The 26,085-nt window shown below is 42.4% G+C and overlaps 1 protein-coding gene across 1 annotated transcript in view; it reads left to right on the forward strand.

The window, feature by feature from the left end:
- TBX15 (T-box transcription factor 15) overlaps window positions 1-26,085 on the forward strand; it is a 104,588-nt gene that overhangs the window by 70,965 nt on the left and 7,538 nt on the right. Inside the window, exons 6-7 of the mRNA XM_061186104.1 lie at window positions 4,939-5,003; window positions 18,761-18,858. Coding sequence (XP_061042087.1) covers window positions 4,939-5,003; window positions 18,761-18,858 — 163 coding nt within the window. The remainder of the gene's footprint in view (window positions 1-4,938; window positions 5,004-18,760; window positions 18,859-26,085) is intronic.

The following is a 26,085-nucleotide window of genomic DNA, read 5'->3' on the forward strand; positions in this document are numbered from 1 at the left end:
AGATAGGAAGTCTGAAACCACAGCCAGGGTTGTATAAGCAAATTCAATAGGATTTCTGAGCCACTCATTATATCCTGAACTATTGAGCCAGTTTTGCTCTAACTTTCCAATCAAATTAGTGCAGAATTTTTTTTTTTATGTTGGCTTAAAGTTTTTTTTTATCCTGATGGAACGCTTTTCAAGCAATATGGTAAAAAAAAAAAAATAAGAATAAGAGAGTGTTAATAAGGGAAGTCCCTTTGAGCCTTGGTCCTGTAAAATTATACTGAGGATATTCAGGTTTCATTTTCTTTGTAGGTTGTGCTATTTATGTCTGCACTGTGCATGGTGAGGTATACCTCATTTATTAACTGCCTCTATGTTACTAGGCAAAATAGTGAGGGAAAATGATTAAAATGAATGGTGGCAAGCCAGTAATCACCCCCTTATGTGCCATAGTCTTCAATAACTCAGACTACACACATCAGTATAAGGTTATGGAAAGAAAATCAGGGAAGAAGAATGCTTCCACAACCTCTGTATTTTCCATGTTGCCTCATTATCATCAGACCAAGTTCGAGCATGACTGCTGTAGCATAGCTTTAGCTACAATGGAAGTTACTAATAGACCTTGTTCTGACTAGAAAGACATTCAAGACTTTTGTCTGTAATGCCTACAGTGAAAGCAAATGGGATTGGGGGAGTTGTTTGGTCTGTATTCTCTAAGGCTTGTGATGGCTTTGGGACTGGTGATTTCTGTTTCCCACATCCTCATTCATTCATTTACTCCCTCACTCCATTCATTCACTGAACAAATATTCATTGAGCATGAATAGCATGTCATATTCGGTTCTGCTTCATAAAAGGGTATATCAAATAGACAGGGTTCCTAGTTGTAGTCTAGGGGGAGAGACACATAGTAAATATGTAAACAACAAAATAAATGTATAATTTCCAACTGGGTTAAGAGTAAAGATGGAATTAAAGAGGGTGTAGTTAAAGAGAGTGGCAGAAATATCCTATTTTGGAGGGATGGATCAAGGAAGACCCCTCTCAGGAGATAACATTTAGATTCAGACTTAAGATGAGGAGTCAGCTATATGAAGAGTACAGAAGAGAGCATTTCAGTCTGGAGGCAGAGTGCACGTGAGGCGTCTGAGCAGGAAAAGAGCTTGGCACGTTCCAACACTGAGAGCAGCTCAGGTTGCCGGGAGCCTGTGGACCAGAGTCAGGGGAGGGTGGGTGGGGATGGAGAGATAGGCAGGGGTAAGGGCATGCTGGCCCCGCAAGGCCAGGCAAGGAGTTTGGATTGAATTCTGAGCATAGTGGTAGGCACTGAAGGAATGACATGGTCCAACTATGGTGTGTTAACCAAGATCGCTTTGGTTGCTGAATGAAGAGAAGAGATTGGACAGGGACAAGAGTGGAAGAAGGGAGATCAGTTTGAAGAGTATTTAGAGTACTTTAGTCAGAATACGACACTGACCTGGTCTAAGGTGACGAGGTGGAGATTGACCGCCATATTTGAGTCTAGTTAATAAATATAATTGAGGGCAGGGTTGAAAATTAACTATTCAAACGAGCCTCCCCTCCTGCTCCAGATGGCCTCTAGATGTACGGTGCATGGGCAGGGGTGGAGGCAGTGGGGTTTATGAGACCTCATTGTGGTTGCTTGCGGACCCCTGTGCTGTTCTCTGGGGCTCACTGGCCTCTGCAGGGGTGGGGTCAGGTCTGGGCTGGTCCTGGGGTTCCTTGTGTTGATTCGTTTTACTGGCAGGAGACTGCTGACCTTGTGCTTTTGTGTTCTTGCCTCAGTTGGACCTCCTGGGCCTCCCTGAATGACTCAGCCTCACCTCAGTTCTCATCCAGGGCCTCTGTTTGACTCCTGTCTGGACTGTAGCACCTCTTTGTCGGGGTCACCCTGCCTTCCCTGTCATGGCATGTGAGGACCTCTGAGTCCCTGACCCACTGCCGAAGGGCCATGGAAGGCTTGGGGATCCTAACTCAGGCCTCTTCCTACAGCACTTATACTGGTGCAGCCACCCCCATGTGTGTATGGAGGTGACCCTGCCAGTGTTCCTCTGAGTCTCCCCCCCCCCACCCCTGGATTTTGGTTTGAGTAGAAAGCTAAGGCACATGTAAGTCTAACTGATTGCTTCTCTTCTGTCTCTCTCCTCTCTTCTCATGTTCCACTGGAGTGGAAGGGGAGGATTTTTACTTCTTTTTCTACCTGGTGAGAATTCACCTTATGCAACATCCTTGTCTCCTGTAGGACAGCAAGCTGTCATTTGCATCCCTTTCTATACTGAGTCTACCAGGAGTTTCTTGATATGGAGACCATGGGACTATTAGAAACTAAGGATTATTGAGGTTGTGAATACATTGATTTATTCCTCCAAAATACTGTCATTGTTACCCTTGGTGTTTGTAGATATAGCCTAAGTTGTCAGCACAAGCATTAACTGGGATCATAATTTGGTTTGGATAGCTAGAATTGCTCTCTTCTACCTATAGCGTATCTAAATGTCTGCAGGGTAGTAAAGGCTTTTCATGATGTGGCCTCAGACCAGCATCTCAGCTTTCTTTCTCACTGCTTCTCTTCCTGTACCCTGTGCCCTGGTCAAATTGGACTCTTCAGTGTTTCTCAAAAATGCTTCATTCCTTCCCACTTCAATTCTATGGCTTACATAGGACCTTCCTTCTGAAATGCTTCCCTTGTTCCTTTCTCCCCTTTTTGCGGTTTTCATTAAAATCCTATGCATCCTTCCCTGCTTGGCTCACGTGCTTCCTCTAAGGTGAAACCCCAGAGCCCTTCAGGTCGGAGCAATTACTGCTTCCTCTAAGCTCTTGGGGCACTTTGCCTTTATTTCAAACCGTATCACTTTCTGTTTTACACTGTAACTATTAATATGTATGTCTTCTTTTTTCTCCTCAATTATAAACTTCTTGGGGGGGATGATACACAGCTGTATACTGACTGTCTGCCACGCTGTCACCTGTGCTACCTGTCACATTGCTTTGCACACAAAAGGCACTTGATAATAAATGAATAATGAGTAGCACAGTCACACTCTTCATAAAGCGGTCCAAATCCCACAATAAAAGCTTTGAAACAAGTGTAGAGGTGTTGTGTTTCCTAACATTTGGTGTCATTTGTCTATTAAATCTCCGTGCAGACTTCTTGGCCTGAGATACAGGGAGCTGTGGGGAACTGGTTTTCAACCATTTCTCCCAGGACCATGAAATAGAAGGTCATTATATTTACAGGGGTCTGTGCCCCCAAAACATAGCAGCACAATCTTATATCAGAAACCCCTATCATAAATGAGTCAGACAGGATAAGCCAACTTGAAGGAGAAAATAAAATATTATAACCCCAACTTGAAAAGAAAATACGGTGTGTGTTTTATTGCTGTGGATTATGGAGGAAGAAAGAACTGATTTTAAGTCAACAACAGAAAAGCAGTGACAATCTTTAAACTCAATACAATATTCACAGGGCAGATGCTAAACTTTAGAAAGCCAAAGCTTCAGGCGCCTGCTCTGGTCTATAAAATAGATGTAAAATTGCTTTTGCCTCATTATGAGTGCTACATTATTAGTGTGCCACTCTAGAGGCAAAGGACGTTTAGGGGGAAAAAAATAACTTTGGTACTTTCAAGTCAGAGCCTGTTTGTCAGAATCTCACATTGCGTTTTAAAGACCTTTAGAATGTGGCTTTGGGAAATTCCACTCTGATGAAGTGAGACAGAAGAGGGACTTGGAAAGATTTGCAACACAAGAAACAACTTCAGCCGTCCTAGTGATAAGTTCTACAGTGATCAGAAATGGGAAGATGGGCTTAAAAATGAGATCCCCTTCTTTCCAGAATTACCTTCTATTGAGAATGACATTCCTCCTTTCCTGAGCTCCTTAACCCCCACCTCTAAGTCTCTATCGCTTGAATGTAGGGAGTCATTAACATCTGGTTCAGACAGAAGGTATCCAAATGCCTCCCATGACAAAGGCTAAAGGCGGAAACACAAGAGCGCAGATGGAATTCGTTGGTCAGGTCATTCTAGTCTGGAGGCAAGAGGGTAATATATACGGTTGCAGAGTGGGAGGGGACTAAGATAGGATGCAATAGAGAGGGACTCTTGCACTGAGTGGAGGTCGAACCAGATGACTACTAAGGACCCATCCAACCCGGGTCACACAACTGTTTGCACTGGATTTGCTTAGCCTTATGAAGCTGCTTCTTTGTTTCTTCTGATTGGCTTGTGGGACTTGGAGACTGGGTGAGTTGCACTGCGTCCTGCCCCATCCCGTCCCACATTTGTAGATTTTTCTTTGGATGCAACCTTGACAAAAGTCCAGCTACTTTTTTGTGTCTTTTACAAGACCATTTTAGGTCATCAAATGAGCAACCCCTAGCGGCAAGAAAGGCACAACTTAAGTGAAATGGGAAACGCAGTCAACTATTTGGTTCTTTCAGGCTGAGGCAGGCTGTCTGGTGACCTGATTGCACCTGATTGGATTGACTGAACCCATTCATTCGTTCTTCACTCACTTGCTCACTCATTCATTTACTCATTCATTCAACAAGCATGTTTCAACTGTCTCCTGTGTGTCATGCACTATGGATCTGACCATTGTCCAATTTTCCATCTTGATACCTTTGTTTGTCTGGGCAAGTGACTTATCACCATTTTGGAGCAAGGATGGTGAGCAGAAGAGAGCTTACAGAGTCACATACTGGAAAAACCTTGGTTTTTAGGGAGATGTGGGTCAGATGGGTCAGACATCTGTGTGCCAGGACCAAGTCCTGTATCAACTTCAATCTAAATCTCAAACTAAGAGGAAACTAAATAAAAACAACAGCTGTTGTTAACAGAGTGATTTTTGTTAACTTTCTAGGAGCAACCAAAAAGGAAGTCAGTTAATATAAATACAATTCATGCTTTTTTTGTTTGTTTCCAGATCACCAGATTAAAAATTGACCGAAACCCTTTTGCTAAAGGATTCAGAGATTCTGGAAGAAACAGGTGAGCAAACTGGGCAAGAGACTCACTGACCTTTCTTTTCTATATGACATTCTTTTTTCCAAGCCCCATTGGTGGCTTCTGGCTCTGGCTTTTTGGAGAACATTTGCATGCTAGGCAACTGTGCTGCCGCAGGCAAAGAGAAATGAGTAGTTGATCCAAGAATCAAAAAGCTGCCCCCCAAAGGTTGAATCATCCAAATTCTTTGTTAACACACTGTAAATCATCAGATTGAATCCCTCATGGTGTTTTTCTCCCTGCATCGTACTTGGTAATTTAGTCACTTAAAACAAATTTGACAGTGATTTATTGTCATTAAAAGATTGCAACTTTTTCTGATAAGTGTCTATAGGTGGCTACAGCACCTATAGTAATATCTCCTTTATTTTTCATTATCAGGAAAAAAGGAATTGTGGACAAATAAAATTTTTCAGAAAAGTATTCCCTATAAGAGCTAAAACTTTGCTTAAAAATTGACCATTTTTCTCCTAGGAAATATTTCCAAACTCTACTAGATGTTTTCTGCTTTAGTAAAGAGAGTTTATAGAACACTACCTTTCTTGATGACCCAGCATCATCATTATGATTAGGTTGTTATACTGTGGAACTCTTAGGAATTGGTGACGTTTGTAGGACTATTTGCTCCTGTTGTAAATAGCCTTAGGGACTGTGGTATTTTTCTGGTTAACTTTGCTTCTGTCTAAATCCTTCCTGTGTCATTCTTCATATATAATATTGAAATCTGTTATTCACAGAGAGTTAGGAGAGAGCTGAAATTGGCAGGGAAAGCAGATACATCGAAGATTATTCAATCAGAAAATTTCATTTTATATAAACTATACTGAAACAGCAAATATGACACGTGTGTCCTGTAAGTGTGTAGACCTTTCAATAACTATTTACTTTAATGTTCAGACATTTTCCTAATTTGGGGGCCTTTTTTTTACATCTGAATGACACAGTTTGTCAGGACTTATCTTTGCTATTTTCTCTTCAAGAGTTTTCAGATAAACTATCTAATATTATATTTAGAATCACTTTGTGAACTGTGTAGCACATTATATTAGAACCTAGTTTATGCTAAAAATCAGATGTGTGTAGTGATCATTTTCTTTACAAAATGATTTATGAAAGCACTTCTTATGAAACTTCTATCATATTTAAAATACACTTAGATTTCTTTAAAATTTTATTTTCCTCAGAATTTTTTAAGGTCACATCTATTGAGTAAGTAAAATTCACTTGAACTTCTGGTTTGAAGATGACAAAATTGAGTAATATTTTCTAGGTCAAGCAACTGGTTAGTTGTATAGCCTCAGGCATATGGACTCCAGGCCGAATGCTTTCCAGTTAATGACTCTTTGTTTAAAATAAGAGGCCTTTGCTTTCAAAATTTAGCCAGTGAAGAAGCCAATACTTATTCCTTCCATTTCAGATAGACAGTCCTCTTCCTCCCAATTAGTTTGTATTCCATGTCCAGGTCACAAAACATGCCTGTGAGCCATTTCCTGTTGCCTCCTTTTCAGGGCTCTGCCTTCTGGGCTTATTGAGGAACTTGTTAGTGATAAGGAGCTCAAATAGAAGCTGGCCTTTCATAAAGAAGCCTCTAGGGTGTTTAAGATCTTTAGCTTGGGGTCCATGCATGCATTTCAGGAGTTCTGTGAGTTCCCAGATATTGAAAGGAAACGTGTGTGTGGATGAGCCATGTGCATTTTTCTGGGGAGAGGTCTACAGCTTTCTTCAAATTTTCAAAAATGCCTATGACCAAAAGTTAAGAATTTCCGCTCTAGACATCACCATCTGTCTCCAGAGACCAACCCTACTGACTTTAGTTATCCAACTACTTTCTTTTTCTTTCCTTCTGCATCTCCAGTGGCATTTAGTATTTGTTTATTTTATTCTTGGCACTCCAAAGACTGCTTTCTTTTTGTCTCTTTTTTCTTTGCTTTGTCATCCCATTGGATTCCTTGTTTTTCAGAGGCATGACTTAGAACAGAAAATTGGAATAGAGTGGCTGTATTGACCAGCATTAGAGCTTGCGCTGGGAATTGGAGCCACGCTTTAATCTTGAGATTAAGACCTTGTGTCTTGAAGCATTTGTCTCTGGTTAGGAAATTGTGATGACAGCTCAGTTAAAGTCCCAAGGTTCTTCTGTCCTCTCACTGGGTTAGAAAGGACCTTGACACATCATTTGGCCCTGGCCTGTGTCTGCCTTAAGGCTGGTGAATATCTTACTGCTCAGGACAGACAGTTACTTGTCTGTCCTGCCTGGTGGGCTGCTCTTCTTTGTAAGGACTCCAGGAAAGCAAAACTATGGATCTTCATTAGCCCATGTCAGTGCCTTATTTATTTATTTCTGATTGCATGGAAATTCTTCATTATGTCCTATTAAATCTGCAGGCTGTTTTAAGTAATATCAGTAATTATAGAAGTTATTTGTGATTGAACACTTACTGTGTTCCAGACCTTTTACTTACATTCTTTCTAATCTTTAAAGCAACCTGCATTTTTCAAATGAGGAAACAGGCTCCGAGAGTTTAAGCAACTTTCCTAGTGTCACACAGTAAACTGAAGAAGGGATGAAAACCCAAGTCCATCTGACGTCAAAGTCTGTGCGCTTTGTGCTTTATCATGCTAACAGTTTAAACTTGACTTATTTTATCTTCAACAGATATCAAGAATAGAGCTCTTTCTCTAAACCCCCTTCATCCACTTAAAGATCCTACTCAAGTAGCCAGAACCTTCTCTTTTCCACATAAATCAACCTATATTCTCTGTCTGTGTAGACTTTTCCCCATGACTTTGTCATTTACTTCCTATATCCCAATAAAGGGTTCCATAGTCAAGGACAGGAAGTCAGACTGAACGTCCCTAGCAGGTGAAACTGTGATATGATGATACTGAAGTCACCTGTGTCATGAAGGGACAAGGATGAATTAGGGAAGGTAGAAGCCATTTTCATCCTCCAGCGCTCTGGGAAGCTAGACTAAAATCAACTTGTTGGGACAAGTATTGAAGCCCTTATATTTTCTCTTTAAAAAGCTCAAAATTACCTGATAATCACACTTTAACTCTCACTAGCTGCCTGCAGGATGAGGGCAAGAATTATTAATGCCATTTTGCAGATGGGAAAATTGATGGATGAGGATATAGAGGATTATTTATAAATCTTTGGGAAGAGGTGGCCTGTGCCAAAACCAGAATCCAGTTGGTTCATCACCTTCCCACCAGTGCCCACCAGTGCCCCATCGCTGGCCCTGCTTGTGCTAACACAGTTCTTCTTATAAATCTGTGATTTTCCCCATGCATTTTAGACATCAAATGACTCGTACAGACGAGTATGGTTTGATGAGTTGCATAGAAATGTACCCCAAACATACGGATTACATTTCCTTGAAAAACACATGAGCTTAAAAATTAGGGGGGAAAGTGCTTGGCCAATGTTTTTTGGTTTTGTAGAACACAAAACATTTGTGGAATACTTTGGAGTTACAGAAATTGCCAAACCTCAAACCAAAACACGTTCAGGTTTGTCGATCTCAATCCATGCCAGTGCGATCCCGAGGCTCCAGAAGGGAGTGTGAGAGGAAAGCTGGGGAGGACACAGCCGCCCACTGCACTCTCTTGAAATGCCTCTCATGAGTCTCTTTCATCCTGCAAGCCTCTCACTGCAGTGCAATCAGAGGCTGGCTGGGGTCACAACAGTGCCCTCTGAGTGTCGAGAAGAACTTGAGGCAGCTGTGGCGAGGACACTTAGTCCCCATTCTTATTTGAATGAAAAGAGATATCCATGAGAAGTATTCCTGGCTTCTAGCCCCATCACTTTCTCCTTCCCCTCAGTGGGAACCAAGGTGACTGATGTGATTGCTGAGTCTGGAACTCTTTAGGACCTGCTTGTCTGCAGAAAGTGTACCATCTGGGCTCTTCCCACTGTGTGGTAAGCCCAGCAGAGGAGGCCTGCAGTTCTGGGAAGTCAGCTTATTTCAGGGAGTTTTAGCTCACTCCTTCAGCCTTCACACCTATGTTATAGTCTCCAGGCACTTTTTATCAGTAATAAAACTGGTATTTTGGTCTCTACTACATCAGTCTCCTAGGTCTTTCTTGGAAATTGATTCTGAGTTCAAATGAGGACAAGGGATGATATCCATTAGGCCATCCAGGAACCCAACAGGAGTCCTAGTGAGTTCACTGTGTCAGCTCTGTGATATCACCATCATCAGGGCCCACCATAGTTCCTCCTGCTTCTTTAAGAAGTGTCATTCACACGCTGCGGTGTGAGAAGGTCACCACCCTTCAGCCTTTACTTATGGAGCTGCTACTTTTCATTCCCATGTAATTATGTCCCTGATTAGAAGTCTCCACCAAAGTGTGTGTGTGTGTGTGTGTGTGTGTGTGTGTGTTCATGTTATGGAGAAGAGTAGTAGACATATGGTTCTTTTGGAGTGGAAACACTGACAGATTTTGTTTCCAGGCATTGTCTCTGCAATGGGAAGGAAATTGTTTATGTCTAAATTGTTCTTCCTTCTAGACTTCTCAGAAATTATGTGGCCCAAATATAGTTTTGGGTGAAAGGGTCAATATATATTTACCTTTAACAGGCCTAGCCCCCATGGTGCATTATCCAGCATTACCTGTGGGAGATTCCTCCTATAAGGAGGAGACAGTAACACCTTCTTGTTCCTGGGGGAAAATAGATTCCCTCAGCCTGACAGTAAGTTTTGTCGTGTGGTCTGTGTTCCTGGGTTCTGTCTGGCCCCTGCTAGAATGAAGCCCTTTGAAGACAGAACTCTACCTTTTTCAGTTTCCTGTTCTTAGATTTCTTTTCCTGTAGTGCCAGGTATACAAAGTAAAATAATAATCATTCATTTAGTTACAAAACATTGAACAGAGTTGACGAGTGGCAGAGAAGTTAAAAACCAGGACCTCGGGAGTGAGAAAGCCTTACCCCAACCAAGGGTGACTCAGGTAGAGCAAGAGTGGGGAGCTAGTTTTAGATACTAACTAAGAAAGGAAGAAAGAGTGAATCTATAGATAGTCTTTGTTTGAAAGATTAAGGGCAATTTTTTTTTTTTTTATATGAATGGCTGGATTTTATTTATTTATTTATTTATTTTATTTTTATTTTTGGCTGTGTTGGGTCTTCGCTTCTATGTGAGGGCCCTCTCCAGTTGCAGCAAGCGGGGGCCACTCCTCATCGCGGTGCGCGGGCTCCTCACTGTCGCGACCTCTCCCATTGCGGGGCACAAGCTCCAGACGCGCAGGCTCAGCAGTTGTGGCTCACGGGCTCAGCCGCTCCGTGGCATGAAGGATCCTCCCAGACCAGGGCCCGAACTCGTGTCCCCTGCATTGGCAGGCAGACTCTCAACCACTGCGCCACCAGGGAAGCCCCTAAGGGCAATTTTGATTCAAATCTGAGATGGACTGCTGCTGGAAGACACTGATTTAGCTTAACTGTAGATTAGACATGCACACCCTTCAGGCCATCTGAGCTGGCTCTGCACAGTGGGTGCATGTCTCTGCTGCCTGTTTCCCTGGAGAAGGAAGACACCCAGCAAGTTCCAGAGGCATGAGCCTCAGGAAGGAAGGGCTCCCAGAGGATGAGCCCAAGCAGAGTGAGGCTTGGTTGAGAAAGGTCACTCAGTAGCAAAATGAGAGGTCAAATTACATCTTTGGTGGTGGCCACCCCAGTGGTTCAGTTCTTTCCAAAGAGAAGACAAAGGGCATGAGGCTGAAGAGAAGCAGTAGTCTTTGCACTGAGTCTCATGGTTGAGAAGCAGCCTCGGGATGTCTATCTGTCCACGTGCCTGGGGAGCCCACTGTGCTCAGCTAGAGGGAGAATTGCCACTGCAGAGACCTTGCACTTGAAAGGGGATAGACAGATGAGCATAAGGAAAGAAGACTCTGTGCGTCTCAGCCCACATCTAAAGTGAAAACCTTGTCCCTGTGAGGAGTGGCTGCCAAGATTTTACAGAAAGCCCGAGTAAGCTTGGGAACTTTTATATAATTCCCAGCGACTTCCTCCGAAGCAAACACATACATAAAGAGGGGAGGATTAAAATTATGACCTGTCAACTGGAGTGAAGGTTCTATGAACTTGTTTTAGAGGTGCCGTGGACTCTGTGACCCTGGGTTCTCCTCTGTCAGCAACCTTCATCCTGTCTTGACCTTGGGATTTACCTGTACTTCCAGCTTCCGTAGTATCTAAAACAACTGCAAGGGGGATTGTCCCAGGTGACATGGTTTCCTCCAGATGCTCCTTACTGGCCTGGTGCTCCAGGAGCCACTGCTATGGCTGCATGACAGGTCCCCCTTGGAGTGGCCCTTCTGTAGTCCAGGGAGTTGCTGCAGCTTTTTGGGAGGGTGTCTTTGTCTCTGTGGAGTTCGCGCCTGGAGGCTTGAACAAGGACACTCAAGTTCCACAAGGCAGGGACTGTCAGAAAGGGCCAGTGGCAGGCCCTGTATTATGGGGAGGCTGGTTTACATGGGAAAGTAGTTTTAATAGGTTGCCCCTCACTAAAAAAACAATAGGGCCTGCAGCTTGAAGTGTAGGAGGCACTGAGCCTGAGCTAATTCTCAGAGTGTTTCCAGCAAGCACTGCTGTTTTCTGGGAATGTGGCTGGTGACAGTCTTTCCGGTGCCTAGTGTCCCTTACATGTGTCGGGGGACGGTGATCTAAAAATGGAGCCATTCACTGCATCACGGGAATGGATGTATTTACTTGCTGGAAGAGGATGCTTAACGAGGCTAAGACAACCCAAAGGAAGGAATCTCTACTGGTTGTGGGGAAAGTATTTGGCAGTAAAGATTTGTTTGTGACGCCCCCTCTGAAGCAGCTGCTGTCCCAAGGCCATGTTCACAGAGTGAAGAGCCACCTCCTTGGCACAGATGGGAACTCCTGTCAAGGTCCAGCCCCTCCTCACAACACCCAACAAAGACAAGTATGCAGCCAGAAAGAGGACTGTGAGATGAGGAATTAGAGTGCTGAAAGTTAACAGGAAGGAAGAGGAAAAAAGATTAGCCCCATGGCCAGATCATCCATGCTTAGATCCAAAAGAAACAACTTTGCTTTGGGAGTCAAGGTACAGGGTGGGTCTGTAGTATAAGTCTGTTGGTAGATTTCTCTAGTATAACTAAGTATCTCAAATCTTGTCTACACCCTTATCTAGCTATTAAGCTGAACATACAAAATTTCCTTAGTTGTAGGTCAAAAATAGTAAGATATTAGCAATTTCATATAGTTCAACCTTGTAAATTTATTTCTAGGCATCAAATCATCAGTATACAAATAATAGTAAGAATCATTTCATTTCGTATCTGTGGTCCAAGTTTTCTATTTTTACCTCTGAGTTGATTGGTATCAGTACAGCGTTTCCCATTTACTGATGGTAAAACTGAGTACAGTGAGGTATTAGCTTTTAGAATTTGCAAAGCCAGCCAGTGACAACATCCAGAGAACGAGGTCTCACTCCTCTGATAGGCATAGCTTGCCAGTCAGCAGACAACCTTGCCTTGTCCACCTCCGTTTCCCTGTCACTCCTGAAGGCAAGCTTAGAGCCAAGGAGCTGACCACTCGCTTTCCTTCAACCAGCACAGCTTTCCAAGTGTCTCCCTCACTTTCGATTTCTATATTTTCATTTGTTCTCCCTAGAGCCGTTGGCTGTATTTTTCCAGCCAGTCTCATCCTGCTCATTCCTGGCAGTCTCACTAGCCCCTGTAGATTGTGTATACTCTTGTTATCCCTGGCATGGGTGCCATTCAGCAGATCTATGGAAGTAATCAGTGCTGGACTCCCCTGCAGGCATTGCCGCATCTGCAGTTCAAGGTAGCTGGCTCCATACTGGACTCTGGCAGCAGCATCCTGCCAGACTCCTCCTATTCATCCAGGCATTAGTTGTTTTTCATGTCCCCTGGCTTACGGTCTTTCAACCAGTATTTAACATTTTTCTCTGCCTTGTTATTTGTTCTCCCTCCTCTGTCATGAATCTTTTCCACCATTGTCCTCTTGGCCATGTGGGTTTGCCAGAGAAAGTTGGCAGTTGTTTTATTATCTATGGCTCTTGCCCAGGGATGGTGTCATCTAACAGATAGACGTCTGTTTAATGGCTAACATATTGGAATCTGAAATATCTGCAAGATAATGAGGCCTAAAGAGGCTTGAGGGACACGTTTTTTGTTCTTAGAGGAGAGAATGAGAAATGAAATTAGGTAAAATAGAGGTCCTTCCACATTCAATCCAGAGCCAGAGGGCTGACAAAGCTTTGAATCCCAGTGAAGGAAAAGTGTTTTCTCGTGTTACAGATCACAATCTGAGCAGATGGCGGGATTTCTTTGACTTGAGTTAGACCAATGGTCCTCACGCTTTCACTGTATTTTCTCTCTTGTTTTGAAATATTTTGTCTTTAATCAATATGCATTTATTAAGTTACAATTAGGAGGGAATAATATCATTATCTCCATTTTACAGGTAGGGAGACTTTAGGTGTGAAAAGGTTATATAACTAGGCAACGTTGCACTAGTAAGCAGCAGGGTTGCAATTGGAACCCAGGCAGTCTGGCTCCTGACCTTGTGCTCTTAACCACTATGCTAATCTGCCCCTTGTGTGATTTAGTATTACTAAGTTAAAGTGAGACCATGCCAGTCAAATGCAAAGAAACTTAATGTTTTAGGCAGCCTGCTTTGTGTTATCAAGGATTTTTATTGTACTTCTTGAGGCAGCAAAAACTCCTTATGGACCACCATCGCTACCTATTCAGACTCCAAGTGGGGACAGGGTTCCCAAGTTGGGAATCACTGGGTAAGGAACAATTTTAACTCAACTCCAATCAATCATCTGTCCATTGGACACGTGTTCGTCCAAACCATTGTAAAGCACATCAATGACATCCAGTTCATCAGGTAGATATATTTATTGTACATCTAAAGCCAAGTTTTGAATGATGGCTCTTTTGCCAATTTGCAGACCTCCACTGGGAGGTCTTTAAGAATATCTCTGGACAATAAATACCCTGAGGAATCTAAAGGTAGGAGCCAATTCCAGATCCAGTGAAGGAGAGGGATGTGTGGAAGGTTTGACCTAAACTCAGTAGACCAAGGACAGTCTAAGGAAAAGGATTAGAAAGTTGGCACATGGTGATTAGATTTGAAAGAACAGTATATTCTGGTTTTGTGTCTTTTCAAATGTTGGAACAGGAGGAGAAAGAAAAGGAGTTCAGGGGCATAGTATCGCCCATGGGATAAAATCCAAGCCCCCCACATGGAATAAATACCCATGGTGTCTGCCTGCCTACCCCCCAGCCCCCATCTTGCACCCGGAGCTCCAGTCACCCTGAACTATTTTCAGTTCTTAGAACATGGCTTCTCTTCCATACCTCCAAGTCTTTGCATATACTATTAACTCTACTAAGAAAGATCTTTCTGCCTCTTGTCTGTGTGGAAAGCTACTGAGTGCCCTGTAACATTAACCTTAAATAACTGGCCTTTTATGGAATCCCCCTTGAGTTTTCCAGGTGTATTCAGTACATCTTGCTCAGTGCCTCATGGCATTGTCTACACATCTCCAGTGTAGCATCTATCACACAGTTCAGAAATTAGTCACTTACATGTTGTTATCTTTTTGTTGAGCAGGATTCTCCTTAAGGGTAAAGACCCTGTGTCCTTTTTGCCTTTATATCTCTTGAACCTAGCACATAATTGTTTTCCTGATTGGATAACCCCGTTTTGACTTCAAGACCCCATCTCAGTAGACTTCCCTTAGTCCTTGACTGTCTTCTATTGAGAGATAACCAGTGATCTTATCAATCCCTAGCATAGGTTCCTGTTGTTAATGGTATCACCAGCAAAGAGAGTCAGATGTCAGAATTACAAAGAAAATAAATGAAAGAAACATAAAAAATAATTTTCTATCTCAAGAGAAATAAAAAGCAGAAACTATGCATTGGTATGTTACCTAACAGGTTCATGAATGTAGTTGTAATTGTTATAATTATCATATATTTGCTGAACTTCAAAGGGATGGTCCCAGCTTTTTTTTTTGAATGAGGAGGTTGGAAGAATATTTCTTTGCACTTCGGTTATTTTTCCAAATCAGTTGATCTCGAGGCATCATCAATTTGCAAAAGAGCTCTTTGGCTTGTTTCCTCTCCTTCCTTTTCTCCCTCCTCTTCAGTACATTCTGTTGGTTTGGCCAGTGAGCAGACTGAAAAGTCTAAAGAGAAGAGGCCTGGAAATCAGGGAGGTGGTTACAGCCAAATGACTTAACAAAGGGGGTTTGGATATGGTCTCTGTTGTCACTGGAGCAAACAGGGAAAAGTAAGCAAGAGGGGGACACTTGCCAATTTGATCATCTTTGATTGGAAACTTAAGAGATGACATCAGGTCTCTGGTGTTCAGCAGACCCGGAGAGGCCCACCATGTGGAACATGTTAATGACATGTGGTTACCTAACACCACTTTTTTTATCTGTTAGACAATGAATTCACTTTTAAGAACCTTGAGATAAAGTTTTATAAAACTGGGATACAATGATGATGAATAAGTAAACAACGTGTTGCTCAGTATAAATTTTGAATAGACATCCAAGTGGCTGAAGACGTTAATGGGTGGTTGGCAAGGATTCTTATAAGAGAAGATGAGAGTATAAATGACTGGCCTCTGCTAGGGAACTCAGACTCTGTTGAAGGTCAGAAATTCCATGACCAGAAAAGAAGAAACCAAAGGAAAACTGAAACCTCTCTGGGACCTGAGTCAAGAAAGGCACAAACAGCTATATGTAGAAACAATTCCCAAGTCACCAGTACTAGAGGATTATCTCTGTCTTCAGATTCTTGATTTGATATCAAGTTGTTTTCCTAAGTTTTAGGCTTTGAAAAAATGATTGCTGGTTAAAGTTCAGGAAATTGTGACTCAGTAATAAAAATAGTAATAAATATTAAATAAATAAAAATGGTAATAAAAATAATTCCTTTACTTATTAATTTAATGCATATCAATTGAAGTCTTGTCAGGCAATAGGCATTGTGCTAAGTACTGGGAGGTGGAAAACCTGGTGGAGAGTGAATTAGCTAATACTTGTCTTGCTGTGGCACTTCACCAAATCCTGATAAATAGAATTAGTACTACTGAACAATTAGATCTATCCAAGGAAGCTTAATGGAGTTTGAGGACAAATAAGATGTGGCCTATAGTAAACAAATAGGATTAATTTTTTAAAAAAGAGATCCACCCTGAATATATAAATAGATTCAGTAAGGTCCAGGATGAATCTATGAGAGAGAGATCCACAACAGATTAGTAAAGTGTGGTTAGGAATGTGTAGACTTAGCCATTAGATTTTGGTAGTCATACCCCTCACCCAACTTCATCACCAAAAAGACCCTTCTTGTGAAGACACCTAGACTGGATGGACCATGGGTGTGTCCATATGTGGTGTGTCATACATTATGTTCTTAACAGTTAAGGAAGGTCTTCCTGATGAGGATGTGGAAAGTGTCTGGCACTCTTACCATTTACCCATTGGTAATGGAACCAGTGGGTAAAAGTTACCTCAGATACTTCAGTACAAGGTCAAAAAAACTTTCTAACAGATCTGTCCCAAAACTAAATATTTTCCTTGGGAAATACTCAAACAGAGGCTGGATAACTCTCCATCGAAGATGGTATCATTAGATTCGGATAAATGGATAAATGGTCGCTATCCTATACAGAGTTGACTACTTAAATAAAATTATTAATACCTTTGCCGTAGTCTTTTTGCCTGTTATGAAAATAAAATCAACATTGATTTTTTATTCCTTTAATAAATATAACATTGGCAGTATATCAGTGTATTATAGCCACCTCATAGTCTTCTATCACTTTATTATGAAATGAGAAGGGACTGTTCTTTGTCCTTGAGCTAATATTTTGTCCTTATCATTGGTACATGTTGCTGGGAAGAATGGAATAGGAGGTGGAACAATAGAGACCTTGCCATTTGCAGTGAGCCTCCCGTGACATTAAAGGGAATCCTAAGATGTTCTGGTGAGCCCCCAACATTCCAAAACAGGACAGTAAGATATAAGCCTGGCCTATCTATTTTTTATATCCATCAAGGCTCAGCATGGCTTTATCTGCCTATCCCCTTATTATTCTGAGCTCCCTAATTGCCTGGACTCTTTCTTTCCACAAGTAGTTTCATGTACTGCATTCAGCATTAATGTAGGGTGACTATGTGGAGATGTCTTCTATTCCTACTTTTAACAGATTAACAGCTAATAAACACCATGCAACACCCTCTCCTCTCAACCTCTTCTAAAAATACAGAGTTTAATTTGCCAACATTGGTGTATTTAAAGCCTCCAAGATTCCAGGGAAGACTTTAGAAAGTTAACTGTGCAAGTAAGGCCAGTTCAGAGAGGAAATTTTCCAACACAAAGAGCCAATCAGTGTATCAGCAGCTCATCACAGAAGAACCTCAGGGGACCTTATAGTCATTTATAAGGAAGGGCTATTTGTTCTCACTTAAGTAAAGCTTCTCACTTTATTCTTGCTGTGCCAGAATGAAGAGAATGCTGGAAATGTATTACCTAGGGAGAAGAACAGGCAGCATAAGTTTCATCTCAAGAGGGAAAGCTTGTCTATTCCAGGAAGGGACACCGTGTTACTTTCCAGCAACTTTGCAATGAAAGGACTTATGCCACCTACTCTTCTCCACCCTCCTTCTCCTACCTTCCTCTACCCTAACTTCCCCTCTTTCCACTTAGCTAGAAGTGAAGCAGTTTAGTTTTAAAGAGGAGTCAATAATCAGAAGCTGTGTTCAAAGCTTCAAACAAGGCACCAACCAATATTCTGTTTTGAGGATTCAGCAAGAATATGTCTAAGATAATCCAGATAGCCTGGATAATTATGTTCAAACAATGTTCATCAACATCTCATATATATATACATATATATGATAGAGAGAATTTATTGAAGGATAAATTAGGCAGTGTGCACATAGTTCAATTAATGGTATTTCTAGTGTCAATGAAACAGAAGCCTTAAAGTAATACACTGGTAAAATATTGGATGTTTCCTGAAGTCCCAAGTACATGACTCTCAAAGACCAGTTTGGTTATTATAATACAAAATACAGGTAAACATTTGCAGAAATGTATTGGTCTTTTTGTTTGAGGTATAATTTCTGGGACCAAACCCTCTTTGCGCCTTCAGGTAGGTATTTCTTGTTGCAGCAGAAACTCAAGTATATTTGCGTGCTTACCTCTCCTATTTCTATTGTGCTTGTCTCTGTTTAAGAAGATTTAAGAAGCCTTTCAAGGCACAGCAATATGACAGTTTCATTGACTCCACATACCCGGTGGTGGAGTTGACTCTGGGACAGGCTGTGTCAATGTGTTGTGGTAATGATGATCACATCATCCTGTGCTAGAGAAATGGTCAGTGCTCAACTCTATTCATGATATCAGTGACCTTGACCTTTAACACACTTAACATTTTTTTTTTCATGCAGACCAAACCTTCTCTGAAGAAAGGTCGGAGTGAAATTCCATCATAGCTCTGACTTGCTTGCAGATAATCTGAATTGGGTTAATTTCTTCTTTTTCCTGCAATCCAGCGACATCTGTACCTGTGCTCTTCCAGACTAACTTACCCTGGTGGTGGTATCTCTCAGTGCCTATGCATATACCGCTTCTCAGACAAACCGCTTCAGAATTTTTTTAAAAAAGTCCATGCATTTCTTGGGATTATTTACAACTTCCTTTGCTGGCTTTTCTCTGTGTAGAACCGGACTGGAAGCCATCATGGAGACTTATGCATTCTGGAGACCCCCTGTGCGCACACTCACCTTTGAAGATTTCACCACCATGCAAAAGCAGCAAGGTAAAGCCCTGGGCAAGGCCTCTGCTTTAGAGACAGCGCTGGGGAGGGAGTGGGAGCTGAACTGAATATAGCACATCTGGCCCCAAGCCAAGCCACGAGTTACACCGACTCTCCTGGAATGAAGAGAACTAGGTAGCTCCGTAAATAACCAAAGCATCACCACTTGCGCAAATAAGCAGGTTTCTGAGGCAGTGTTTCACCTGGCACCCCAAATTCTCTCTCCCTTCCCAAAAGCAAGGTTACGTAGTGGTGGTGAAATGATTATTTCTATCACTAAGCATTCATGTAGCCCCTGGGATTTGGAGATCTTCATAATAATTTCATTTATTACTCATGGCAGCCTCATCGGTTTTCTTATTCTAGTTTGTAGATGAGAAACAACTTAGCTCCAGACAATGGGAATTAATCGCTCAGGTCTGACAGTGAGGAGGGAGCTGCCGCAAGCCCCTCTGAATCTTGTAACTTGTGCTCTCTCCTTTTTTGCTAATGTGGAGCCACACCCATCTCAAGTGCATGGGCGAAGTGGACTTTTTCCTTCCATTGCTTTGTGCTTTTCATCCAGTTTCTAATCTCCCTTCTCTTGCAGCTCAGGTTGGGAAGCCTGTGGCCATGTGTACAGATGGCTCATGGGCGGATTTCAACTCCTTTTCTCAGTTTAATCACTGGCTCTCCCAAGGCGCAGCACCCAAGCCCCTGGGTACCCAAGTGAAAGCTTCCCAAAATGTCAGACACTTTGTGAGTTTTCCTCTCCACCCTCCTCTTGCCCCAAAGTGACAGTGATCAAAATTACAGATGGAGCTCCTTCTATTCTGTCAAATGATTGCCATTAATAGAGTCCTAGTTTTTGAACTTGGGGCTTTGTGATGTAGGAGCCCCTTCTGGGACTTGATAACACATTATATTATACTCCCTTCTCAGGGAGGTTCTAGCAGTTTGCACACTAAATTAGGTTTTGTAACCTGAATTACTGAACTCCCTCAGGTTTTAAGATGGAGATGGTGATTAAAAGCAGGGGCTCTGGAGTGAGGCAACTTGGGTTAGGCTCTTATCACTGTTCTTGCCTAGCTTGGTGACCTTGGCCAAGTCCCTCATCCTTTCTGACATTTAGTTTTCTTATCTGCATAGTGGGAGAATATAATAGAATTCTTGTGAGGATTAAATGAGATAATGCATTTAAAAACACAGTAAGCCCTCAGTACCTGCTAACTGTCATTGTCATCATCATCATCATCACTGTCTTCATTCCCCTTATGTAACTGAGAAGAAAATGCACCAGGGACAGGAAATATTGCCGTTCTGATTAATAATTATTCAAAACATGATTAGACCGTACATCTTCACAGGGATCCGGGGAGGCAAGTGATCCAGAATTTCCATCTCTTTTTTTAATAAGTGGAGGAGAAATGGAAGCCCTTCGTATGAAGTGACTTGCTCCTCATAATGCTGTGATAGAAGCAGGGTTGATATGTATTCAGGGTGTCACTGCGGCTTTGACGCCCACGTGGCCCTTAAGAGGCAGAGGTTTATGGAAGTCAGGAAATCTGGGCCTTCATCTCTGATGGCCACTAACTCTCTATATACCCTTGGCAAGTTACTTCTACTCTGAGTCCATTTCCTCACCCCAAAGAGGGATAATTCTTTTTTGTGAAGAATTTAATATATAACATGCTTTATTTAATATATGCATTTATAAATGCATTCAATATATTTAATATATAAACATGCTTTATAAATGAAAACGTGTCATGCAAAGACACTTACTTGACCCTATTTATTTCTGAGGTGGCTTCTTGCTCATCTGCCTTTGCTTTATGTGTTGACTTTCCAAGCTCTAGCTAAGCAGGAGTTTGTATCACTGAGGCTGGTATGAGACGGTGGGCAGGGATATTGCCAGTTCCTGAGAGCAAGCATTGGTGGCGACATTGTGTTCACTGCTGTGTCCCCAAAATCTACTCCAGGGCCTGGAACCCAGGAAGTACTTAATGAACAATGAATGAGGTCACTTGGTGGCACTGTGGCTCAGGTAGGCAGGGCCACTATCTGATTAAATCTTGGAGCACAGCCACCTGAAATGTGCATGGATACAGATGTGGAGTGATAGTTGTGGATGGCTACCTGCATTTCACCAGTGTGTGGACCCACTGGGCAGGTGCATGCATGGGGAAGCTGCAGGGGAGCCTGCATTGCTAAGGTGTGCAGCATAGCAAGTTTCATGGTGCTTCTATTGAAAATTTATTGATCTGAAGACTTATTACTGACATGTGGGAAACAATGGTTGAAGAGAAACTGAACTTTCAGACCAAAATGTCAGACTTATTCACTGAGTCCCTTTTTATGCTGATGGGGGGAAATGAGTGTGGAATTATTGGATGCATATGGTGGTGAAATGGGGCTAGAAGAAAAGCCAAGACTCTATTAAATAGTTTAATTGGAATACATTTTTGAACTATACACTGAACTTGATCCAGATTCTCATTATTAAAAAATATGAGGCTTGGTTCTTGACGTTAGCAAAGGATGTAAAAGTAACAACGCCCATTCCCTCTTCCTTTAAAAACTGAGAGTTCCATTAACTCTGGACAGTATCAGTCATAAAATGAAGAAAAGAGACATAGCTATCTGTGTCGAACTGTTTTGTGTCTTAGAAGACGTAAAGAGTGGTGAGCGTCTAGTGGAAGCTTCGGTGGCAGACTGATTTTGTAGTAACTCCCTTTTGGTGAAGAGAGTATTGGCAGTGTTGGCACCAAACCGAAGGTCCAAAGTGACCAACCCACCCAGGTGTCCACATTACCTCATTGCTTCAAGCACATGAATATCTGGATGTCAAATACGTGGCCTTGGGACAGTTTTGTGCTGTTGCTGCTACGGGACCCTGGATCAGCCATTCTGCTTGAGTGAAGTTCAGGGTGCTTTTTCCCTCTTGCCCTTGCTGTCATTGTAATTTCTCTTTCATTGAGACCCATCTGTTGACAAAATTTCAAGGAATGTGCTTAGGTGAATTAGCCATGGTTTTAAAACAATCCAAATCCTTCTATTTTCAAAAACATATTGAATGGATGCTCTATATAGTTGTTTTCTCTGATGGAGAAGAATTCGTGGGAGTCATTATCCTCTGCCTTTAACACAAAAATAAACTGAGGCACAGAGCAGCCTAGTAACATATCTGCAGTTAAGTGGTGACAGAACGAAGTTGAGAACTCCAAAGAGGATCTCCTGCCTTACTGGGCACTTTCCTTTCCACCACACCTTCTTCCTTTTTACTTAACACACACACACACACACACAAAATTAGCTTACTCGTCCAATTGATGGCTTAGTGTCAGCAACTTGACTGTTAACTCTAAATAGTAGGTCCATATTTCATTTTTATGAAGTCCAGTGTATGGTTTTATTTTCAGACATCTTCATTTAGAATCAGCAAGGAGTTTATACTGTTGGAGAGTCTGGAGATAGGAATTATATTTCAGGAATGGCTTTTTCCTGAACACTGCTTGTGGCAGGACAAAATGAACTAAACAAGTAAGTTATGCTGGCAGAAGTGGAGTGAGGTGACACAGACGAAGAAGTAAAAAGAAATAAGAGCCAAGTGCAATCCTATTGTTCTGATGATGTCCTGATGTTGCTGTGAGGTTGTTCTGATGATATATATATACGATGGAGCTATTTGTATGACCAAAACCGAGAAAGTTTTTGTGAGTGGCGTCTCCAAGTGATCTGACAACTGTTGTGAGAAAAGGAACCATCCTGGACCAGAACACCAAAGCTGATCATATGTCTCCATCTGTGGATAGGAGACCTGACATCTACAGAAGGCCTCCCTTCTCCTCAACCGGTGGTAGACATCACTAGATTTCAACACCTTTGCGTCTTTTAATGTTTGTCAGGCAGTTAAAAATTAGGATCATGAAGGTCTCTGTTGGTGTTGGGATTTTCATCAGTTTGATTTGTGTTAATCAGAGGTTGGTCAGTGAAAGACAGCAAATACTGAGCAAATTCATAGTAGTAAAAAGATTGGGAACGGAGTCTTTGAACTACTGTGTGATCATTATAATGTTTCAAAGGTAGCCAACTTATGCTGATCTCATTTATCCCTGAGACAAGGAATAATGCCTGCGAGGAGTTCTTGACAAGGAGGGGAGAGTATCTCAATTCAGTCTATTAAAGCAAATGGTTATTGTTTACATATTCTATTTTGGCCCGAAGTCCCTTATGCTCAATGCGTCCAAAATGGAGTCCATGATTTACCTCACAGACTTGGCGCCCTCTCCTGGGGGAAGGACGCCACTATCCATTAATCACCTTAGATGGTTCCCTCCCTCCTTACCCACCATATCCAACCTTTACCAGGTTCTTGATTCTGCCCACGTCTCTAGTCTCCCTTGCTACCACCCCACTCCAAGCCATTATCATCTCTCACCTGACTTCATTCTCGGGCTCCGCAGGGTGGTGACATAGCTACTAGCATCCCTGGCACCTGCATGTTTTTAGGCTTAAATCGGATGGGAAGGGTCATGTGCCTCTCTCTCAAGATTTCCAGCAAAATCTCACTGAGTCTCATTGACTCTAATTGGGATACCACTGAATTAATTACTGTGGCAGGGGGTGGGGATGCTTAGATTGTCCAGGCATGAGTCACATGCCTTCCCTGGAGGTACAGGTGAAGAGTGGGAAAGGGGGTGTTTCTCAGTGGGAAAATGGTACTATTGCCAGGAGAGAGGCAGATTACTTCTAAATGACAATAACAACAGATGTAAACCGCAGCAGGGAAGGCAGTAAAACAAGTAGCAGAGAAAACAAGCAAGTTAATGGAAAGTGAAAAAGTGGGGGGTATTCTACCTAGGGAATGTGATAGGTGTGAAATAGGGCCATTGAAGAAGCAGAGAGACTCAGAACCCAGAGGACCAATGTGAAAAATGAGAATGGGTGAATATATTAAAAGCTATTCTAAAGGGAAGAGGTTTGGATCTATGCATATCTTTAAATTTTATGGAGAAGGATGCACTAGGAATCTTTCTAGGATTGAAAGCACGCAATTCCCATTAGCACTATAATGTTTCACATTTGCATTTTGAGAAGGGTACTTATTTCAACTAAGGGGAATTCCTTAGTTGGGATGAACTGGGCTCTGATCATTAAACTTTATGGCCTCTGGGTTTATTCCCTGGGATCAGTCCATAGGGTGCTGACATTTTACCTTTTACCTGTTTGAAAGCCTTGAAGAAGGCTACTCAAGGACACACAGTGAATCAGCACTCCTCAGGGACAGATGCCATCAAGTTATGTGACAGAAGAGTCTGGTTCGTGGCACCAAGTAATTACATGGAAATTTATTCTTCACTAGCCCAGATGGGGTTTTGTTTCACTGTTTTTCGATTTTTTTTTTTTTTTTTTTGGTGAGCACAACAAAATAAACCCAAAAGGGAACTGTATGTGAAAGCCTCTATGTTACAGTCTGGAAGTGATCAATCTAAAGATGCAAAAGTCAGCAGGTTTGGTATTCAGGATTTTCATGGTCACATTTAATTTGTCTTCATGGTACACAAGTATATTCTAGGTTATTGTCTTCGTATGGAATCACTGCTAAACATGTATTCTTTTTGGTCATTTTGACTGTTAGCTTTGAATATTGGAGCAAGTTAATGTTGAATATGAATTTCGGGTACCTTCTCACTTTGGGCCACGGGTAAAATAGGATGCAGGGAAGTGGGGTGGTGGAGGATTGGTCCTGAAACGCTGGAGAGTTTTCAGCTACTTAGAGCATTACATTTTAGTCACCTCTCAGATGTGGATTAAGACCTCTGAGGATAGTGGGAAAGACACCAACCTACCTGTTTGTGTTCAATTCCACTTTGCTTGATCTGATCTGAGAAGAGATGGAGACATGGGGCATCTCATTTCCATCCCAGGTGGGGAGTGAGGGGGAAGGGGCCGATAGTTTGGAGAGGAAACAGAGTTGGTTTAGCCCTGGGGATATGGGCCCAGTGGATGTCCATCATTCACAGTTCTGAAGGCTCCTGTAGCCTGTTACATCCAGGCAGTTGGCTGTGACATGATGCTCCCCAGAGTGTGGAGAGGCTGAGATGCTCTTCTCCATGGACAGAGGCCAACACCCCACAGCCATCCCCATTAGGACCCAAATGCCCTAAGATGCCTTTCCCCTTCCTTCACTCCTTCTTCACCGATAGAAAAGAAAAGGAAACACATTTTTATGCATGTGTGCACTTTGTAATCTGTATTATTTCATCTAATTCTCAGTACATACTTACAAGGTCGATATTCAAAATTCCATTTATATGGAGAAGCTCACTTGCTAAGGTTCCATAATCAGTAAGACAGCTGGGATTAGAACTGGGCTTGTCTGACTCTGTAGTCCACATTCATCCATTTAATGAAGTTTAAATCAAGACTCCCGGACCCAGTGAGCACAGAGGGGAATAAGGGAAAGAAGAGAAGGCCATGCAGGAAAGGGAGGCCTGGTTTCCTTTGAGAGGCAGCTCTGACCCCTCTGTATCAGAGTGGCCTGGCCTCCCACTCGGCCCTGGCTCTTCTGGGATGAGAGGCCTCTACGCAGCTGTGTTGAAATGCACAGGGAGGGCAGCCTGCCTCCTTCTGCTTATTTAGCACTTGGCCGGCACTCCCAATCTTGTTTAACAGCTGACAAGCTGTTAGATCATAAGAGAGTAAAGACTTCTCAGTATCTCGGTTTGCTTCTCTGCAAAACGAGTGCCATAGTCTTCTCTCTCTGTGTGGACTTTGAAAAATGGCTGTTATCTGTACTGGGTATTTTACGTGCATAAGAGCATTTCTTCAAAGGGAATGGAAGGCATGTGACCTTCTCTTGGGCAGGCTTGCTCTCCCTCTTCAAACACTAGCTTGTATGGGCACTCTCTCCCCCTGAAGCTCAGCAGGCCACCAAGTCTCATTTCCAGTGAGTGTCATTTGAAAGCCAAAGCAAGCTGACTACAAACTTTTTAACATGTGCCTCTCATCTGCTCAGCAGAAATCCCTGTAACTTGTTAATAGTTCCCGTCTTATTTTTTTCTAGTGAAACCAATTGAGGCCTTAAATCAGTACCATTCGTTCCATCTTGGGCCATCCGAGAAAACCATTTAGGGTTGTAAAAAGTCATCTGCTCCATCTTGCACTTCCTGCTGCAGGGCTAGGGCTCGGGCCTGATGGAGCATACCTATAACGGGACAGTACAGCCTGCTGAACAGGGGGTCTCCT

This window comes from Eubalaena glacialis, chromosome 3 (genome assembly GCF_028564815.1).
Source record: "Eubalaena glacialis isolate mEubGla1 chromosome 3, mEubGla1.1.hap2.+ XY, whole genome shotgun sequence".
Classification (NCBI taxonomy): Eukaryota; Metazoa; Chordata; class Mammalia; order Artiodactyla; family Balaenidae; genus Eubalaena; species Eubalaena glacialis.